At 45.1% G+C, this 16,146-nt stretch overlaps 3 protein-coding genes across 13 annotated transcripts in view; 1 reads left to right on the forward strand and 2 right to left on the reverse strand.

The window, feature by feature from the left end:
* ST3GAL3 (ST3 beta-galactoside alpha-2,3-sialyltransferase 3) overlaps positions 1-12,688 on the reverse strand; it is a 213,882-nt gene extending 201,194 nt beyond the window's left edge. For 5 of the 9 annotated variants that reach the window (XM_027537518.1, XM_027537514.1, XM_027537515.1 and 2 more), the window contains exon 1: positions 12,461-12,538. The gene's annotated coding sequence lies outside the window, so the exon portion shown is untranslated. Of the gene's footprint in view, positions 1-12,460 lie in introns of all 9 variants that reach the window. The other 4 variants (XM_027537519.1, XM_027537521.1, XM_027537520.1 and 1 more) reach the window with 4 other exon arrangements.
* On the forward strand, positions 12,029-13,543 carry LOC113890357 (translation initiation factor IF-2-like). The gene is made up of 3 exons (XM_027538255.1): positions 12,029-12,044; positions 12,097-12,164; positions 12,299-13,543. Exons 1-3 carry the CDS (start codon positions 12,029-12,031, stop codon positions 13,145-13,147), a joined length of 933 nt encoding a protein of 310 aa, XP_027394056.1. The 3' UTR covers positions 13,148-13,543.
* Positions 13,544-14,739: 1,196 nt separating this feature from the next.
* KDM4A (lysine demethylase 4A) overlaps positions 14,740-16,146 on the reverse strand; it is a 40,450-nt gene continuing 39,043 nt past the window's right edge. For all 3 annotated transcript variants that reach the window (XM_027537507.1, XM_027537505.1, XM_027537506.1), the window contains exon 22: positions 14,740-16,077. In XM_027537507.1, coding sequence (XP_027393308.1) covers positions 15,937-16,077 — 141 coding nt within the window. In that variant the 3' untranslated portion in view covers positions 14,740-15,936. The remainder of the gene's footprint in view (positions 16,078-16,146) is intronic.

Genomic DNA, 16,146 nt, shown 5'->3' on the forward strand with positions numbered 1-16,146 from the left:
TGAAGACCACACAACAGAATAAAACTATGTCACAGGACGGTTACAGATTACAGATAATTAACAAAAGTTCTCCAAGCACTGCCCACTCCCAAAAGGTTCTATAAAACAAGACCAAAGAGCCAAGATTAAAGGGAGAGCCTTACGGAAAGTACAGTAAAACACCATTTTTAAAATAAAATTAGCACTCAAGTGCCAAAAGTGAAGAAAGAAAAATACCACCACAAAAGCCTCAATGAAAGGGAACAATTAAGAACTGCTAAAAACACAGTAAGAGTCATGAAGGCCCTGGTGGATAAAAAATGAGTAAAAGAAAATGAAAAATAAAAAACTTAAAAAAATTACCAAAATGAACCCAAACCCAAATCCAAAAACACAACAGCTGCCACAGGAGATCCAGTATAGGTATACCTGGTGTCCGAAAAGGGAACCAAGCATATAGAACAACAACAAAGGAAGATACACAAAAATGATATTAGAGAGAGCTGGGCTGACACAAAGATAGAGTCCTAGCTTCTCCAAGCCACAACAGCCAAGGTGGCAAGGAAAACCTGAAGATCTCCAAAGGGAATTAAAATGCTAAGAGTATGCTGAGGTTCTGATCACCCACTGTGTGAATTACAGACTTATTGCCTCTTAGCTCCAAATTCAACCTTTCTGCTTGCTCTGTGAAAATGGACCTGGGCCCTTAAAGTATTTTCCTCTTGCCAGCTGACATGATGTCAAGCTTTGTGGAGGCTGCAGGAAAGCCATGGTTCTGGGTTCCAGTATTCCTCTTGGTAGGCTCCTGCAACATACAGAACTTTTCCAGTGGACAGCAGTCAACAGGGAGCAACAGCAGCCAACAGCTTCTCTCAGCACTTCTCTTGAGCAGTGTAAGAGAACTAACAGAGTGCCTGGTGAGACACCTCTCTGTAAACAGCATTCCCCAGTCCCTGAGAGGCAGATTTCTGGGAAACCCCACCCTGCAGCATCATAGACACCCATCTGTAATCCAGTGATTCATGGGGGTGTCCACTACACCAAAGTCTGAATCTCAGCCTGCAGTGGGTGTGCAGCAGGTTGGAGAGCTCTCTGTTGGGCATGCTAGCTCAGCCCGGTGGTGGTGGCTGCTCCTTAGACCTGTTTATTATATTCTTTAGCGTTCTCTTTACTTCATATGACAGTTATTTAGACATCACTCACATACTATAAAATTCAACCATTCAAAGTATACCTTCTAATGCTTTTTAGTATTTTCAGAGTTGTGCAAACATATCCACAATCAATTTTAGAACATTTCTATTACCCCCAATTGATACCCTGTACCCACTAGCTATCATTCCCTACAAACCTCCAGCCCCAGGCAACCACTAAACTATTTTCTATTCTATGGAATTGGCAAATGTTTATAGATATTTCATACAAATGGAATCAAACAATATGTGGTCCTCTGTGACAGGCTTCTTTCATTTAGCATAGTGTTTTCAAAGTTTTTGCATGTCAGTACTTCGCTTCTGTTTACTGCCAAGTAACATTCTATCATATGGACATACCAACATTTATTTAACCATTTGTCAGATGACAAACATTTGGGTTGTTTCCACATTTCGGCTGAACAATGCTGCAATGCATATTTATGCAGAAACTCTTATATGGACATAGGTTCTCATTCCTCTTGGGTACATTACATGTAGGAGCAAAATATACCCAGGCTATATGATAACTCTATGTTTAACCGTTTAAGGAAATGACAGACTATTTTTCAAAGCCACTGTACCATTTTGGAATCAAGATTGCGGGAGAAATATCAATAACCTCAGATAGGCAGATGACACCACCCTTATGGCAGAAAGAGAAGAGGAACTAAAAAGCCTCTTGAGGAAAGTGAAAGTGGAGAGTGAAAAAGTTGGCTTAAAGCTCAACATTCAGAAAACGAAGATCATGGCATCTAGTCCCATACTTCATGGGAAATAGATGGAGAAACAGTGGAAACAGTGTCAGACTTTATTTTTTGGGGCTCCAAAATCATTGCAGATGGTGACTGCAGCCATGAAATTAAAAGACGCTTACTCCTTGGAAGCAAAGTTATGACCAACCTAGATAGCATATTCAAAAGCAGAGACATTACTTTGCCAACAAAGGTTCATCTAGTCAAGGCTATGGTTTTTCCTGTGGTCATGTATGGATGTGAGAGTTGGACTGTGAAGAAGGCTGAGCGCCGAAGAATTGATGCTTTTGAACTGTGGTGTTGGAGAAGACTCTTGAGAGTCCCTTGGACTGCAAGGAGATCCAACCAGTCCATGCTGAAGGAGATCAGCCCTGGGATTTCTTTGGAAGGGATGATGCTAAAGCTGAAACTCCAGTACTTTGGCCACCTCATGCGAAGAGTTTACTCATTGGAAAAGACTCTGATGCTGGGAGGGATTGGGGGCAGGAGGAGAAGGGGACGACAGAGGATGAGATAGCTGGATGGCATCACTGACTCGATGGACGTGAGTCTGGGTGAGCTCTGGGAGTTGGTGATGGACAGGGAGGCCTGGCGTGCTGCGATTCATGGGGTCGCAAAGAGTCGGACACGACTTAGCGACTGAACTGAACTGAACTGTACCATTTTACATTCCCACCAGTGTATGAGAGCTCTGATTTCTCCACACCTGTGCCAACACTCCTTATCATCTGTCTTTTTGATGAAGCCATCCTAGTGGGTTTCAAGTGGCATCTCAGTGTGGTTTTGATTTGAATTTCCCTAATGACTGATGATGTTGAGCATCTTTCCATGTGTTTATTTCTTTACTCTTACTAGCTAATCTCATGTTACTCTAATTCACTGTTAAAGTTAATAATTCTTACAGTAAACTTGACCTACTCAAAGTACATGGATTCTCTCTCTTGATTGGACCCAGACTCATATAACATGTGCAGTAAGTGCCTTTCTGAATAGAAATTAGATGTCAACACCAAGGTGTCAGGGCTTCCTGGGTGGCTCTGATGGGAAAGAATCCACCTGCAGTGCAGGAAACCCAGGTTTGATCCCTGGGTCAGGAATATCCCCTGGAGAAGGGAATGGCTACCCACTCCAATATTCTTGGCGGAAAATTCCATAGACTGAGGAGCCTGGTGGGCTACAGTCCATGGGGTTGCAAAGAGTTGGACATGATTGATCAACTAACACTTATCACTTTCACCAAAGTTTTAAAACAGTGAAAGTGATAAGTAAAGCTGAAAAATACTCTGTCCCTGGTCAGCTGTTCCCTTGAGAAGTAGCTGAGAAAATGGGTAAATATCCAAGGAAACAAAACTCTCAGTTTTGAATGTTTTATTTTTTGTTACAAAAAAATAGTCTTTCTGAATAGGAGCTGTTTGGTTTAATTGGGTTTTTGCTTATTTGTTTTAATGGTGTTCAGAGGACAAGTTTCTAGACATAATTTTTTTTTTTGGAAAAGCTGACTTGAATAAGTCTTGAGGAAATGCAACTGGAATATTTGAAAAGATGACCGTGCTTTGAGCCAGTTGAGATAAAATGGTGGGGACTGGTGCTGAAGGTGGTTAGAAGATGGCATTATGTCCAGAAAACGGGAAACAGAAGGGTGCAGTGTGAGAGCAGTTGAGAACAGTACTGAAACATGGGCACGGCTGTGCTGCAATAAAACCTGCAGGCCTGTTTGCCAACCCGTGCTGCATATGGTATACAGACACACAGGATGTAGCAAAACCACAAAGGCATAAAAATGTATGTGAATTTTAAAACTTTAAATTTAAGATAGTGCTTTCTCTGGTTAAGGAGAGAGGATACCAGGGAAAAATATATAAAGGGTTTTTATTGGAACTGCCAAGTTTTGTTTAAAAAAACAAAAACAAACTGAAGCAATATGGTATATTAAGATTTAGTATAATGGTATTATTTGGTAAATAATAGATATCTTTATATTGTTCTGTTCCTGTAAGTGTAAAATACATCATTAGAAAATATGAGATAAATGTCCCCTTTCATTGCTATTATGTCTCTGAGACTTTAGGTGTCTTAGGCCTATGTAGTGGTTCCATATTGTTCATCAGCTCATATTTTTTTTAAAAAGGGTAAGAAAAGAAATATAATACTACAGAATAACTATGCTAGAACCATGCTGGAAGCTATGCCATCTTATCAGCCCACGCAGAAGCCATTATCCCACAGCTGAGTACAGCAGAAGGCACACAGTGTGACGCCTGCCCTTGAGAACAGTGTGATGCACGCAGTTAAACTGGCACAGACATTATGAGGTGGCGGAAACTGATAACTGTCCGTGAGGTTTCAGAAAGGCTGCAGTGAAGAAGCTGAGAGACAGGCCTTAGATGCCATGCTAAAGGGGTAGAAATGGATCCACTGGCAACGGAGAGCCAGTGAAGGCGTTAAGAAGAGAAATGACAAGATCATATCTGCATTTTAGAAAGACTGTTTGAGTAGGACAGTCTGAGGAAGGCCAAGCAAGGGCGAGAGGCATGTGCAACAGCCCAGACCATCTGCTGTCTAGAGAAGGAGCATCTCAAAGGCACTCAAAATAATTCATGGCCACCGAAGAAAATACCAGAACTCCTGTTAGTAAACTTATCTGATACTTAACTTCACTGGACACTGACCTCCTCAAACAATCCCTCTGTCAGACATTTTGGGGCACATGAGGTTCAGGAAGAATCCTCAAGAAGTGTGAAAGTTCCACAACACGGGAGGCAGTGGTACCATCACTCACCACCTGCTCCGTGGCATGGTGCAGCTTATGCAATTCAAAATGCCATCAATGCGATTAATTCATAAAAGCTGGATCCTATTTTAAACAAACAGGACCATAACTAAACTTGGCAATGAGATGGTTCGTAACCATGAAACTTCTGTGCCTCAAAGAAGTTCTCTGCTTACCATCTGGCCAAGCAAGTATGCACAAGATTTCCAGGACTTAAAGAGCAGTTGCTTATTTTTCTTTTACAAATATTGGTGTTCCAAATCTTTTCAACTTTTCTGGGATGGCAGGCAAATGTCTGTTAATTGTATGGCACCTAGAAGATTTTCCTAAAATAAAAAGTCCTTTCAAGGTGAAGAACTGCTGCTGTCACTTCAGTCGTGTCTGACTCTGTGCGACCCCACAGACGGCAGCCCACCAGGCTCCCCCATCCCTGGGACTCATGTCTTAACAAAACCTGGAAACTAGTTTGGTGGTTTTTTTTTTTTTTTTGGGGGGGGGTGGTTTGTTTTGTTCTTTAAGAAACTGTTGAGTGCATTTTGAAAACAGACATCTGGCAATGCTTCCATCCTTACGTTATTGTGTTGCCAAAAAGATGTAGAGACGTCCAGTATAAAAACTCTCATGTTTCCATGTCAGCAGTTCTCAAATTGTGGTCTAAGGACCCTAGAGAGTTTCTAAGGCCTTTTCAGTGAATCCATGAGTTTAAAACTATTTTCACAGTAATTCTCAGACATTATTTGCCTTGTTCCCTCTCATTCTCTCACAAGGGTCCAGCGCAGTTTTCCAGAGGCTGTAAATATGACATGTAACCACACCACTGTCCTCACAGCTAATGGGATGTGAGCTAGCGCATTCTCATGACTTACAATCTCAGTAATTTTTAATACATTAAATATCAAAAGACAAACCCATGAAATAAAAGTTCAAACTTATAAAGTGGTCCTGAAAAAAAAAAAGAGAGAGAAAAAAGAAAAAATAAAGTGGTCCTGATATCAAAGACTCTGAAAAACCACTGCTATATACTTAAAATTTACGAATAGAATATTGAAATCCTATTTATTAACATATTTCAAACACAAGGTTCCCATGGATTTTTAAGTCATGTCAGAAACATATAAACATGCCTTCTTTCTATCACTTTGTAAAGAAAACCACAAAAGAGAAATTTACTGACATAGACAAATTCTGTAAGACAAGGCGATAGATAATACAAAATTAGAATAACATAAATTGTGTAGAAGTTCATAGGGGAGGAACTCCTGTCAGCCTGGATAACAAGGGCGAAACCGAAAGGAGAACAAATTGGAATTAAACCTCTATTATCATCTTTACAAATATATTCAGAAGAAGACTGAGGAGGAGCAAAATTTCAGGGGGACAGAGTCACAATGATGATGACAGGCTGAAAGAGAGGCACATGTATTTTAACACCCCAGGCAGTGAGCACACTATAACATTAGTGACAAGAGTATATGCAGATGTATGAACCACTTCTGGGTGAGGGCTGGGAACAGTGAATAAACATATACAATTTGTTGGTATTTGAAGAATGTTTAAATTGCCATGGTATTAATATCGACTAACTCTTCTCTTCCTGATCTTAGGATAATTCCCTCATGCCCAACCCACAAAATTCAGCATTTCAATCATTTAAGATGTATTAAAAACAAAAACAAAAACATAATGTTGGCAGTGGTTATGTCAGGTGGTGGGAATTTAGGCTAACAATCACTTACCATGAACCAGGGAATATACTAAGCATTAAGAAAACTATTATTTTTATTATAAGAAGTCCCTTAAGTGTCTAACAGTACAGGAGCAGGCTTTTTACATCTATTTTCTCAAATACTCAGAACAACCTTGCAAGGTAGGGACTTTTTAATCCCATTTTACCAGTTTGAAAAACCAAGATGACACAAGATGTTCTGAAGACTGTCCAAGGTCACATCGTAGACACTGGTGAAGCCGTGATGGAAACCCTGGTCAGCTGACTCTACCCCAGGCAGGACATGTACACACCCCTCCTACTACTGCAACAGCCTAACTGGGAACCTTCCCTCCAGCCTCACTTTATTCTAAGCTCTCCTCATTCAGAGGTATTTTATGATTCTGTGTAGCAGACATGGTACTATGGTTGCAAATCTCACAATTTTCCATGGCAGGGAAACAGGACATTCATTCCTCTGGTGTCTCCACACACACTGACCTTCCTAAAAGGAAAAGCTGATCAAGTCATCTCCCACCTTCAAGTACTTCAGTGGCTCCTCCTCAGTCAGGATAAACTCCTGAACTCACAAGCCTTCACAGTCTGACTTCTGCAGCCTCCACACACTCCCCAGACAGACTGTTCTCCTGCCATTCAAGCATCTTCGGGATGCAGCCACACTCTCTTGTATTTCTAGGTCATTACACACATTGTTTCCTACCTGAAAAGTCTTTTAAACCTACATCTACTCAGCTAATAATTAGTTATCTGAGACTTAGGTAGGTGTGAGCTTCTCTGGGAAAATCATTAATTATATTCCCTGTGTGACATCAGGTTCCCTTTTAGGAGATCCCACAGGACCCCCAAACACAGCACAGTACAATGTATTCTAACTGCGAGTTCACTGGCTTCTGGTCCTACCAGACTACAGGCTCTTTCAGGCCTGGGATATGCCTTTTGTATCTGCAATGCCGTGACTGAGCACCGAGCCTAGTAGAGAGCTCACGTTCAACAACTACTTGTGGGATGACTAGAGGACCTAGTACAGAGAACAAACAGACACGTATACAACCAAGTAAAAAACGAAATAGGATACGTGTGAAAATAAGAAAGGTGAGAAAGAAAGAGTGTGGCAGGACGCCAAGAAGTAGAAAAGGGTAGGGAATCCTGGGATTTCCTTACCTGATTTCTCAGTTTCTTCAAATCCTGAGGCCGCTGCCAATGAATATCATGACCATGGGTGCCTATTCTGAACGAGGTACTGGGCAAAGCACTTTATAGAAAATGAACTCATAACCACCCTATGCATTTCACTGATGAGGAAACTTGGACTCCAGAATCAAGACACTGGCCCAACGTTAGACAATCAATGGCAGAAGCAACATTTGAACCCTGTTTTCACTTTTGGAATTCTCCAGGCAAGAACACTGGATTTGGTTGCCATTCCCTTCTTTGGCAGATTCTTTACCATCTGAGCCACCAGGGAAGCCCAAAAGTGAAATCTCCTCCCCAAATACCAAAGTTTGATAGTCTTAGGTAAACCAAATTAAACCAGTAAGGTTGAACTAGGATCTTTTTAACCATTCAAGTAAAAATATACCTTATTATACACTTTCTGGATTCTTAAATTGTGTATCTTGAATAAAACTTAATTCTTTATGGATGCCTCAGGACCATTCCTGAATTCATCTCTGAGGGTGCCATAAAATAATAATGCCCTAAGGAATAACTGGAAAATCAGACTACTGTCTCAGACGGTAAAGAATCCACCTGCAATGTGGGAGACCTGGGTTCGATCGCTGGGTTGGAAAGATCCCCTGGAGAAGGGAATGGCTACCCACTCTAGTATTCTGGCCTGGAGAATTCCATGGACAGAGGAGCCTAGCAGGCTACAGTCCATGGGGTCGCAGAGAGTCAGACACGACTGAATGACTTTCACTTACCCTCATACCAACAGCCTCAGCCTGTTACATTACAAGCGTTACAGTGCTTGTAGTGGAGCTCTGACTTCCCTGTCCACTCTCATTCCGTGCCTCGTTAGAGCTTCATTTCTTGCTATTGTCAGTATGTTTCTCTCTAGTAGTGCATCTGATTTTGCTACCTCTAATCTTCCACAGGCTGGGCCGTGATGCTCATAGAAGATGTAGCAGTCATTAGTGCTGTCCAGCAGTCACTTCGGGCTCTTTGCTTTCCAGGCACATGCTTAGGCCTGCAATTCCCTGCCATTCCTTAAAATTAGGCATGGCCATGTGATTTGCTTTAGCCAATGATATGGAAATGAAAGTGACATGTGCCACTTCAGGTCAGATATTTTAAAATCCAGTGTCCCTTGGTCACCATCTTCCACTCGATCAAAATGGTCATGGAAAACCATATTAAGATGAGTTTCCATCAGCATGGATCCCTGAGTAACTGAGAGGAGCAGAGTCACCCATGTAGTCCTGCTGGACATGTGGCATGAATGAGAAGTCAACTTTCGTTCTGTTAAGCCACTAAAGTCTTAAGGGTTTTTGTTAATGAAGCCTAATCCAAGCTATCCAGACCAATACATCCGCTTTCTCACATAAGTAGCTTTATTAAAGATTTTATGATAAACATTTTGCTTGCACAAAGAATTTTCTTTGCATCTATCTTGGTTCAAAGCTATGTTCAATTTAAAATATATTTACCAAGTACCTACTATGTACAAAACACTGTGCTAGAAAATGAAGATAATTCATGTCTTGAAAAAGTTTCAGTTTTATGTTGGCAATTGGGGCAAAAAGGCAGATTCTAGTGTTATAACTGTTTAAAGGGGGAATTAGTCCCATGCCTTTTCATACTGTTCATGGGGTTCTCAAGGCAAGAATACTGAAGTGGTTTGCCAGCCATGAAATCAAAAGATGCTTACTTCTTGGAAAAGAAGTTATGACCAACCTGGACAGCATATTAAAAAGCAGAGACAGTACTTTGCCAACAAAGGTTCATCTAGTCGAGGCTATGGTTTTTCTAGTAGTCATATATGGATGTGAGAGTTGGACTATAAAGAAAGCTGAGGACCGAAGAATTGATGCTCTTGAACTATGGTGTTGGAGAAGACTCTTGAGAGTCCCTTGGACTGCAAGGAGATCCAACCAGTCCATCCTAAAGGAAATCAGTCCTGAATATTCATAGGAAGGAATGATGTTGAAGCTGAAACTCCAATACTTTGGCCACCTGATGCGAAGAAGTGACTCATTTGAAAAGACCCTGATGCTGGGAAAGATTGAAGGTGGGACGAAAAGGGGATGACAGAGGACGAGATGGTTGGATGGCATCACTGACTCAATGGATATGAGTCTGAGTAAATTCCGGGAGTTGGTGAGGGACAGAGAGACCTGGCGTGCTGCAGTCCATGGGGTCGCAAAGAGTCGGATATGACTGAGAGACCGAACTGAACTGCGTTCCATGCCGATGGGGAGATAAGTACAGAGGAGTTTCACAAAGAGAGTTCCCATCAAATGGCCCTGACAAATGGGTAAGAACCAACACTTAGAGATTCCAAGGAGTCATTTAGGACAGAAAAAGCAACAAGAGCAAAGACAGTGAGCATAGACAACAAAGAACAAACAGTTCCAGACTTGGAAAATATTGTAAAATCAAAGGGAATAGCAAGAAATGAGTTTACCCATACTGCCCAGACCAGGCTGGGCTATGCTTAATTCAACAGAAGGTAGGAAGCCATTAAAAGCCTAGGCTGGGGGTGGGTAGGAGGAAGGTTCAAGGAGGAGGGGATATATGTATACATATAGCTGATTCACTTTGCTTTATAGCAAAAACTAACACAACATTGTAAGGCAATTATACTCTAAAAAAGAAAGAAAATGTATAAGAAGGTATAATTCCACTGATCTTACCACAAAAAAAGGTAATTATATGATGTTAACTAATTTTATTGTAATAATTTTACAATACATATCTGTATCAAATCAAAATGCTGTGTGTTTTAAAGTTACAGGGTTATATGTGTCAATTAAATCTGATAAAGATGGGGGAAAATAAATAAAAAGTAAAAGTCTAGGTTGGGGAAATGAATTACCTAGAAATGATGATAGTACACAGGATAGATGAAAGGAGGCAGGGGGGATGTTAGAGGGTTTCTGCAGTAATAAGAGGGAAAGGTATCAAAGGCCCCAGATCAGTATAATGATGGTAGGAACCAAAAGAAGCAAATACTAGAAACAGTGTGGAGGTTGTAGCAATTAAAACTGGCAATCAACTTAACACCTGGGGGAGATGAAAGGAAGGCAAGAATCAATCCTGAGGTGCAGATGCTAGGTAGCCAGAGGACCATGATTCTAAATAGCTGAGGTTACTCAGAAAAGTGACAAGGGCAAATAAAGTGCTGCCATCTGTTTTTCTAATAGCAAGCTCCAGTTTCATCTGAAGAACTACTTCTTGTTTACCCTGTGCTTCACGCAGGACAAAAGTACTCCTTGATTTGATACCACCAACCTTATCTCCCACTTTTACCAATAAGAACCTCCTGGAACCACCCCCGAGTGTTTTCAGTTCTCCTCTGCCACCTTCCCCATCCTCACTTTCTCATTTCCTCAGTTCTCCCTTCTCATCATCACTCATGCATACCTAGTTGAGTTCACAGCTCAACTCAAGCCTCAGTTCTCATGTAAAACCTTCCTCAAACATACAGATTTCTCCTTTTCCAGAATTTTCATAGTACCTACTGTCCTGGAATTCTAGAGACCATATTATTAACGATCATTTTCCTGTGTGCCCTTTATCCACAAACCATCTCATCAGAACAAGTCTCATACAATACAGGTTGTGAGGTCCCCACAGTTACATTGCCTTACACACAACATGTACACAACAGATACTTTATTGATAATCCAAAGTAACTTAGTCTCTAAGAATACGCACATCTTTTTCATTAATAATTTACTTTTATTAAATCATGATTAGACATGTGAAACAGGGAGATTTCATCACTTAATGTTTCAAAATATCCTTAAGAATCTTTACTCTTAGGAACTGCTATTGCCTTAAGAGATTGTCTGAACACACCATTTCGATCATAAATTTTTGTGCCAGCTTCCTTTGAATCTTTTTGACTTGAAGATATACCTAACACTTCAATGATCAGCACTCAAAGGTGATTCTGACTTGGAAATAACCCTAATCTTCCATGAGGTTTATTTACTTTGAGGAACCCAGTAAGTGCTTTTTTACCTACCTTCCTGTTCAACTACCTATAGTATAGACCATTCAAAGTGTATCGACAGAAAAGTTTGTAAGTTGCTTGTTTGTTACAAAATAGCAGGTGCCTTCATTGGTTCCTCTCTCAATTAATTACAATGATTCAGTTCAGTTTCTCTCCTTCCTCCTCTGTGCCGGAAACACAAACATAAGCGAAGTCCTTATTAAGGAATTATAAAACGAGCACGCTTACAAAAAGGAATTAAAAAATATTCGTGGGACACTATCCTAATCAAATCTCCTCTCATCACTAAGATATTTCCTCCTGCAAACAAAATCAGAGAGTAAACAATGGGGAGAAGTGCCAGGTGAAACGAAGCAAGAGGCGTACTTTGTCAGTCAAGTTGACCCGGGTTCCCGGAACATTTGGCAGCTGGTAGAGCAATAAGCAATGACAACCGCTACCCGTACGCTGCTGATCCCACTCAGGCTTTCCACTTTTCCTTGCTCTTCCCACAGCGAAGGCCCGCCTGACCATGTCCCTCCTCTGCACCCAGGTGCGCAGCGCTGCGGAGTCTCGCGCGCAGGTGACCTAGACCGCTCAGCCCGAGTCCAGCCGTCCTCTTCCCCGAGGCCTGGTAGCCCTTATCGAGGCAAGGTCTCCGTGGGACCGAACTCCCTCCCCGAGCCCCCAGTTTGAGCCGGACTTCATCATTTGGAGACCGCTGGGCCGCGCGCGATCCTTCCTTCCCCAGCACCAGCGCGCTCAGGCGCTGCGCCCCGGCGACCCGGAACCACGGGTAGCGGGGGAGGGGAGGAAAGGGTGGCGGCGACCGTTACTCCGGAGACTACCCGCCCCGACGCGCGCAGGACCGGTCCTTACCGCAGCGGGAAAGGAGGCAGGGGGGAGGCGGCGCCAGGGACGACGCGGGCGGGAAGGTGGGGGCGACGGCTTAGGCGGGGGCGGCAGCCGCGGGGGACCCCGGCGGGCGCCCACGACGCGGTGGGTCGCCTGGGCGCCGCCATAGTGGGGACGCAGCCGCGGGCGGAGCGCGCGGCCGCGACCCTGGGACGGCGGGACCACCAATCCGGCTCTCCGCCTCAGCGCCCTCGCCGGGGGTCGGGCATTCATGGCCAATCGGCGCGCGGGAGCCGGGCGGGGCACCGGGATGACCAATGCGGGGCTGCGCTGCGAGCAGTGGGCGGGCGCACCCCAGAGGGGCCCGCTATCACCGGAGCCCCGAGTTCTGCAGCCCGCCCATCCCGCGACCCTCTCTCCCCTCCGCCCCGCCCCGCGCGGACCAGGGCTGCTGGCAGGGCGGGGAGTCGGTCCTGCCGGCCAGGCCTGCTGGACACTCCTGCCGGCCAGGCCTGCTGGACCGACGCCCGGCCCTGTTGCCTCCGCGCCGACGCGCCCTCCCGGTTCCCCGGAGCCCGACTGCCGACTGGAGGAATCCTCCACTCGCAGCTTCACACTCTGGGGGGTGCGCGTTCGGGATGTAGGTTTCTGACGGCCGCAGGGCTCACGGTCCGCCGAGATAATCCCTCCAGAGCCTGTTCTCGGTCGTGAGGGGGACAGGGGTCCACGGTCACTCCACGCCAAGGGACGCAGGCATCCGCCCCAGACCCAGGCTGAGACCCGAGGCTGTGGACCTCCACAGGTTGGGCAACCCTGCCCAATCCTGTGGAGTGAGGGCGTACAGGGGTCGCTGGCTGCCCTTCTTACTACTTTACAGCCTCACACGTTAATAGCCTTTACAGTTTCTATTCCAGGACCTATCCGCCCCGTTTCGTCTACCCGTCGCAGCTCCGGAGATCCCAGCTTTCTCCCACCCTACTGGGGCACAATTTAAAACACAATTACCCCTCGCGCGAATTTACGGGATAGGAAGAACTGTCTGGTTGCGATCTTTGGTTGCCAACCCTAAGACTTTACCTCACCAAAGATGGGCAGTTTGTCCTGACAAAAAGGCTTCTGAGGGGAGCCCGGTGAGTTGGTTGAGGCCTGGGCCTGACTGTAGGCACAAGGGCCTGTTCTGTGGGACTTGAATTTCATCACCTCTTTAAACTTTAAGTTTCCCAGGGGATTATTACATTCGACCAAAACAAAAATTTCTAGAAAAATAATCAGCTGTTGAGAAGGAACAGCTGGGGTTACACCAGGGACTTTCCTGCCTGTCCTGAAGCACGGATGGGGATGGTAGGTCAGCGAGAGGGAGGGAGGTCCCAGACCCTGCCAAGTCTCGGGAAAGTTTCCTTCCCTCCAAAGATGTGTGTTCCCAGGGCTTGCCAATCCATTAAGGCCTGGTTCTGTCCACTCTCCCCCGAGAATCCTTGGGTGCTGGACAAAAGAGTCAACCTCCCTTTTCTTGGCCCCAGGAGACTGGCAGAACAGAAAAGAATCTTTGAAACCTGCTGCTCCTCCTTTCCCCACAGACACCAGAGGTGGCAGCCATCTCCCAAGCCCCAGGACACAAAGCAGCGTTGAGTTGCTAAGCTGACCCAAGACTCTCCCACACCTGGCCAGAGCCAAGAACTAGACCAGCTGGAACAGCTCTGCTGTGCCCAGTTCACCAGCCCCTCCCTGCTCTGCTGCTGCTCTATCCTTGTCCACCCGGACCTTAGGAACCCACCGCTGGTCAAAGGAACTGGGTCGTCCTCCAGGAAGTGTCTCACCAACTACAGACAGATCAGAAAGGTTTCAGGACCCAAGGGAAGGGGGACAGGGGGCAACCTCTTGCTCTTCAAGTACCTAAAATGTCCTGCCTTCTTTCAAGCTGATTCTACAGTTTTTATGGAACAGACACTGGTATAAACTTACACCTGCTCAATGAAGTTAGTAAGTGGGGTTGAGATGAGAAGAGATCAAACTCAGTTCTTTCTACAGGTTGTGGAAGTGGTCTGGTTCTCCCTCTATTAGCTTTTCCATCCCATCTCTAAGGTAAAAGAAGCAAAAGGACGTGCTCTCGGCCAAAGGGCCTCTTCTCCCCAGGTCCCCTTCACAGAGCCAAAGGACCAGAACTTGACAGAGTCCATCTCTTTAGGAGGGCCTTCAAGAGCCTTCTTAAAAGGCATGGCCCTGCTCCAGAGCCTGTGGACTCTAGGTACACTCCCGGCCTGACCCTGAGCCATCAGGCTCCTTGGGGCAGACACAGCCAATCCTCTGCTCAACACATTTTATTGCTAAGGACAAGGTGATGCACCAGTTTTCAAAATAATTTGGTTTATAGCGTTCATACGTAACAAAAAAACGGGGAGTATTATAAATCTGATTCTTGTATACACAGGGTATAAGTGTGAAGCCCTCCAATCCTGGGCCCAGGCAAACAAATTCATGAGGAGCAAAAACCTGTTTAACCCCTTCAGTGTTGCCCTCCAGTCCCACCCCCACCCCCAAAATCAGCTCCCTCCCACTCCTAGACCAAGGGGCGTATCTAAACCTGCCCCTGGCCTCCAGTGGCCCCAGTTCATCTTAACCCTCCCAACCCCTGCATGATTGCAATTTTCTGTTGACAGAATCACTCGCCAGGCTCTGCCTGCTTCCATCATTAGATCTCCCTTCAGATTATTCCCCACCCACACCCTCTAATACTGTGTCCACAGGTGCTCTGTGCCTCAAGTGATAATGGGCACACACCCCCAGATTATCCTATCTTCTTCTTCAAGAGAGGGCAAACAGCTGGCTTATTTCCTCAGCATCTCCATCTCATCACTGCAGCTTTGCCACCACTCCCTTGAGGCAGTTCTAGGGACAGACAGATGCCACAGCCATCTCCAGCCAACCCCCAGGGGCCCTTACTCAGCTCAGCTGAGGGCAGAATTTCACATTTTTGTTGCCCTGAATAGGCAAGGAAGAAAGTAAAGGCCAGGGGCTGGCAGAAGCTGGTCCAGACCAAACATACATACCGACACACACACACACACACCCACACCCCACACACACACCCACACCCACACACATAAATACAAAAGGGGTTAGGGGGGCAAGCACCAGCACCTCTGCCTAGTTGGTGCAGGTGATCGTTAGGAAGCTAAGTCCGAGGCCAGGAACAGGGTAACCAGCCCAGCCAGCACAGTCGACCCATTGCAGACTGGGGCCAGTGCAGCCATAGCATTCCAGTGCTTAGCCCATCAGCTGGGAGCTCAGCATCTTGCCACATGTCCAAGAAGGGCTCATCCTTGCACCACAGCGGAATGCAATGAGGGCAGGGTGAGAAGATGATGGGGTCGGTTAGTTCATTCCTTTTCATTTTACAATTCACTTTAGAGACTTCAGAGTTCCAAGTGTCTGCTGTGCTGTGGAACCCCAGAGTGCTTTCGCCTTGATGACTGGGACTCTCTCAGCTGCCGGAAGCACCCCTACTCCATGATGGCCCGGTATAGTGCAGGCTCGATGTAATCTTCCCGGTACCTTGAGTTGATAACTCGTTGCCGTTTCTTCTCCTGCTTAACCTCTTTCTCCGTGAAAATCTCATTGAAGCGCATGTCTGAGGCTACTGACTATAGAAGAATAGGCAAGCCAAATAAACGAGCACTTTGTGGCCAATGCCCCCACCTCCCGAAGCAAAA

This window comes from Bos indicus x Bos taurus, chromosome 3 (assembly GCF_003369695.1).
Source record: "Bos indicus x Bos taurus breed Angus x Brahman F1 hybrid chromosome 3, Bos_hybrid_MaternalHap_v2.0, whole genome shotgun sequence".
Lineage (NCBI taxonomy): Eukaryota > Metazoa > Chordata > Mammalia > Artiodactyla > Bovidae > Bos > Bos indicus x Bos taurus.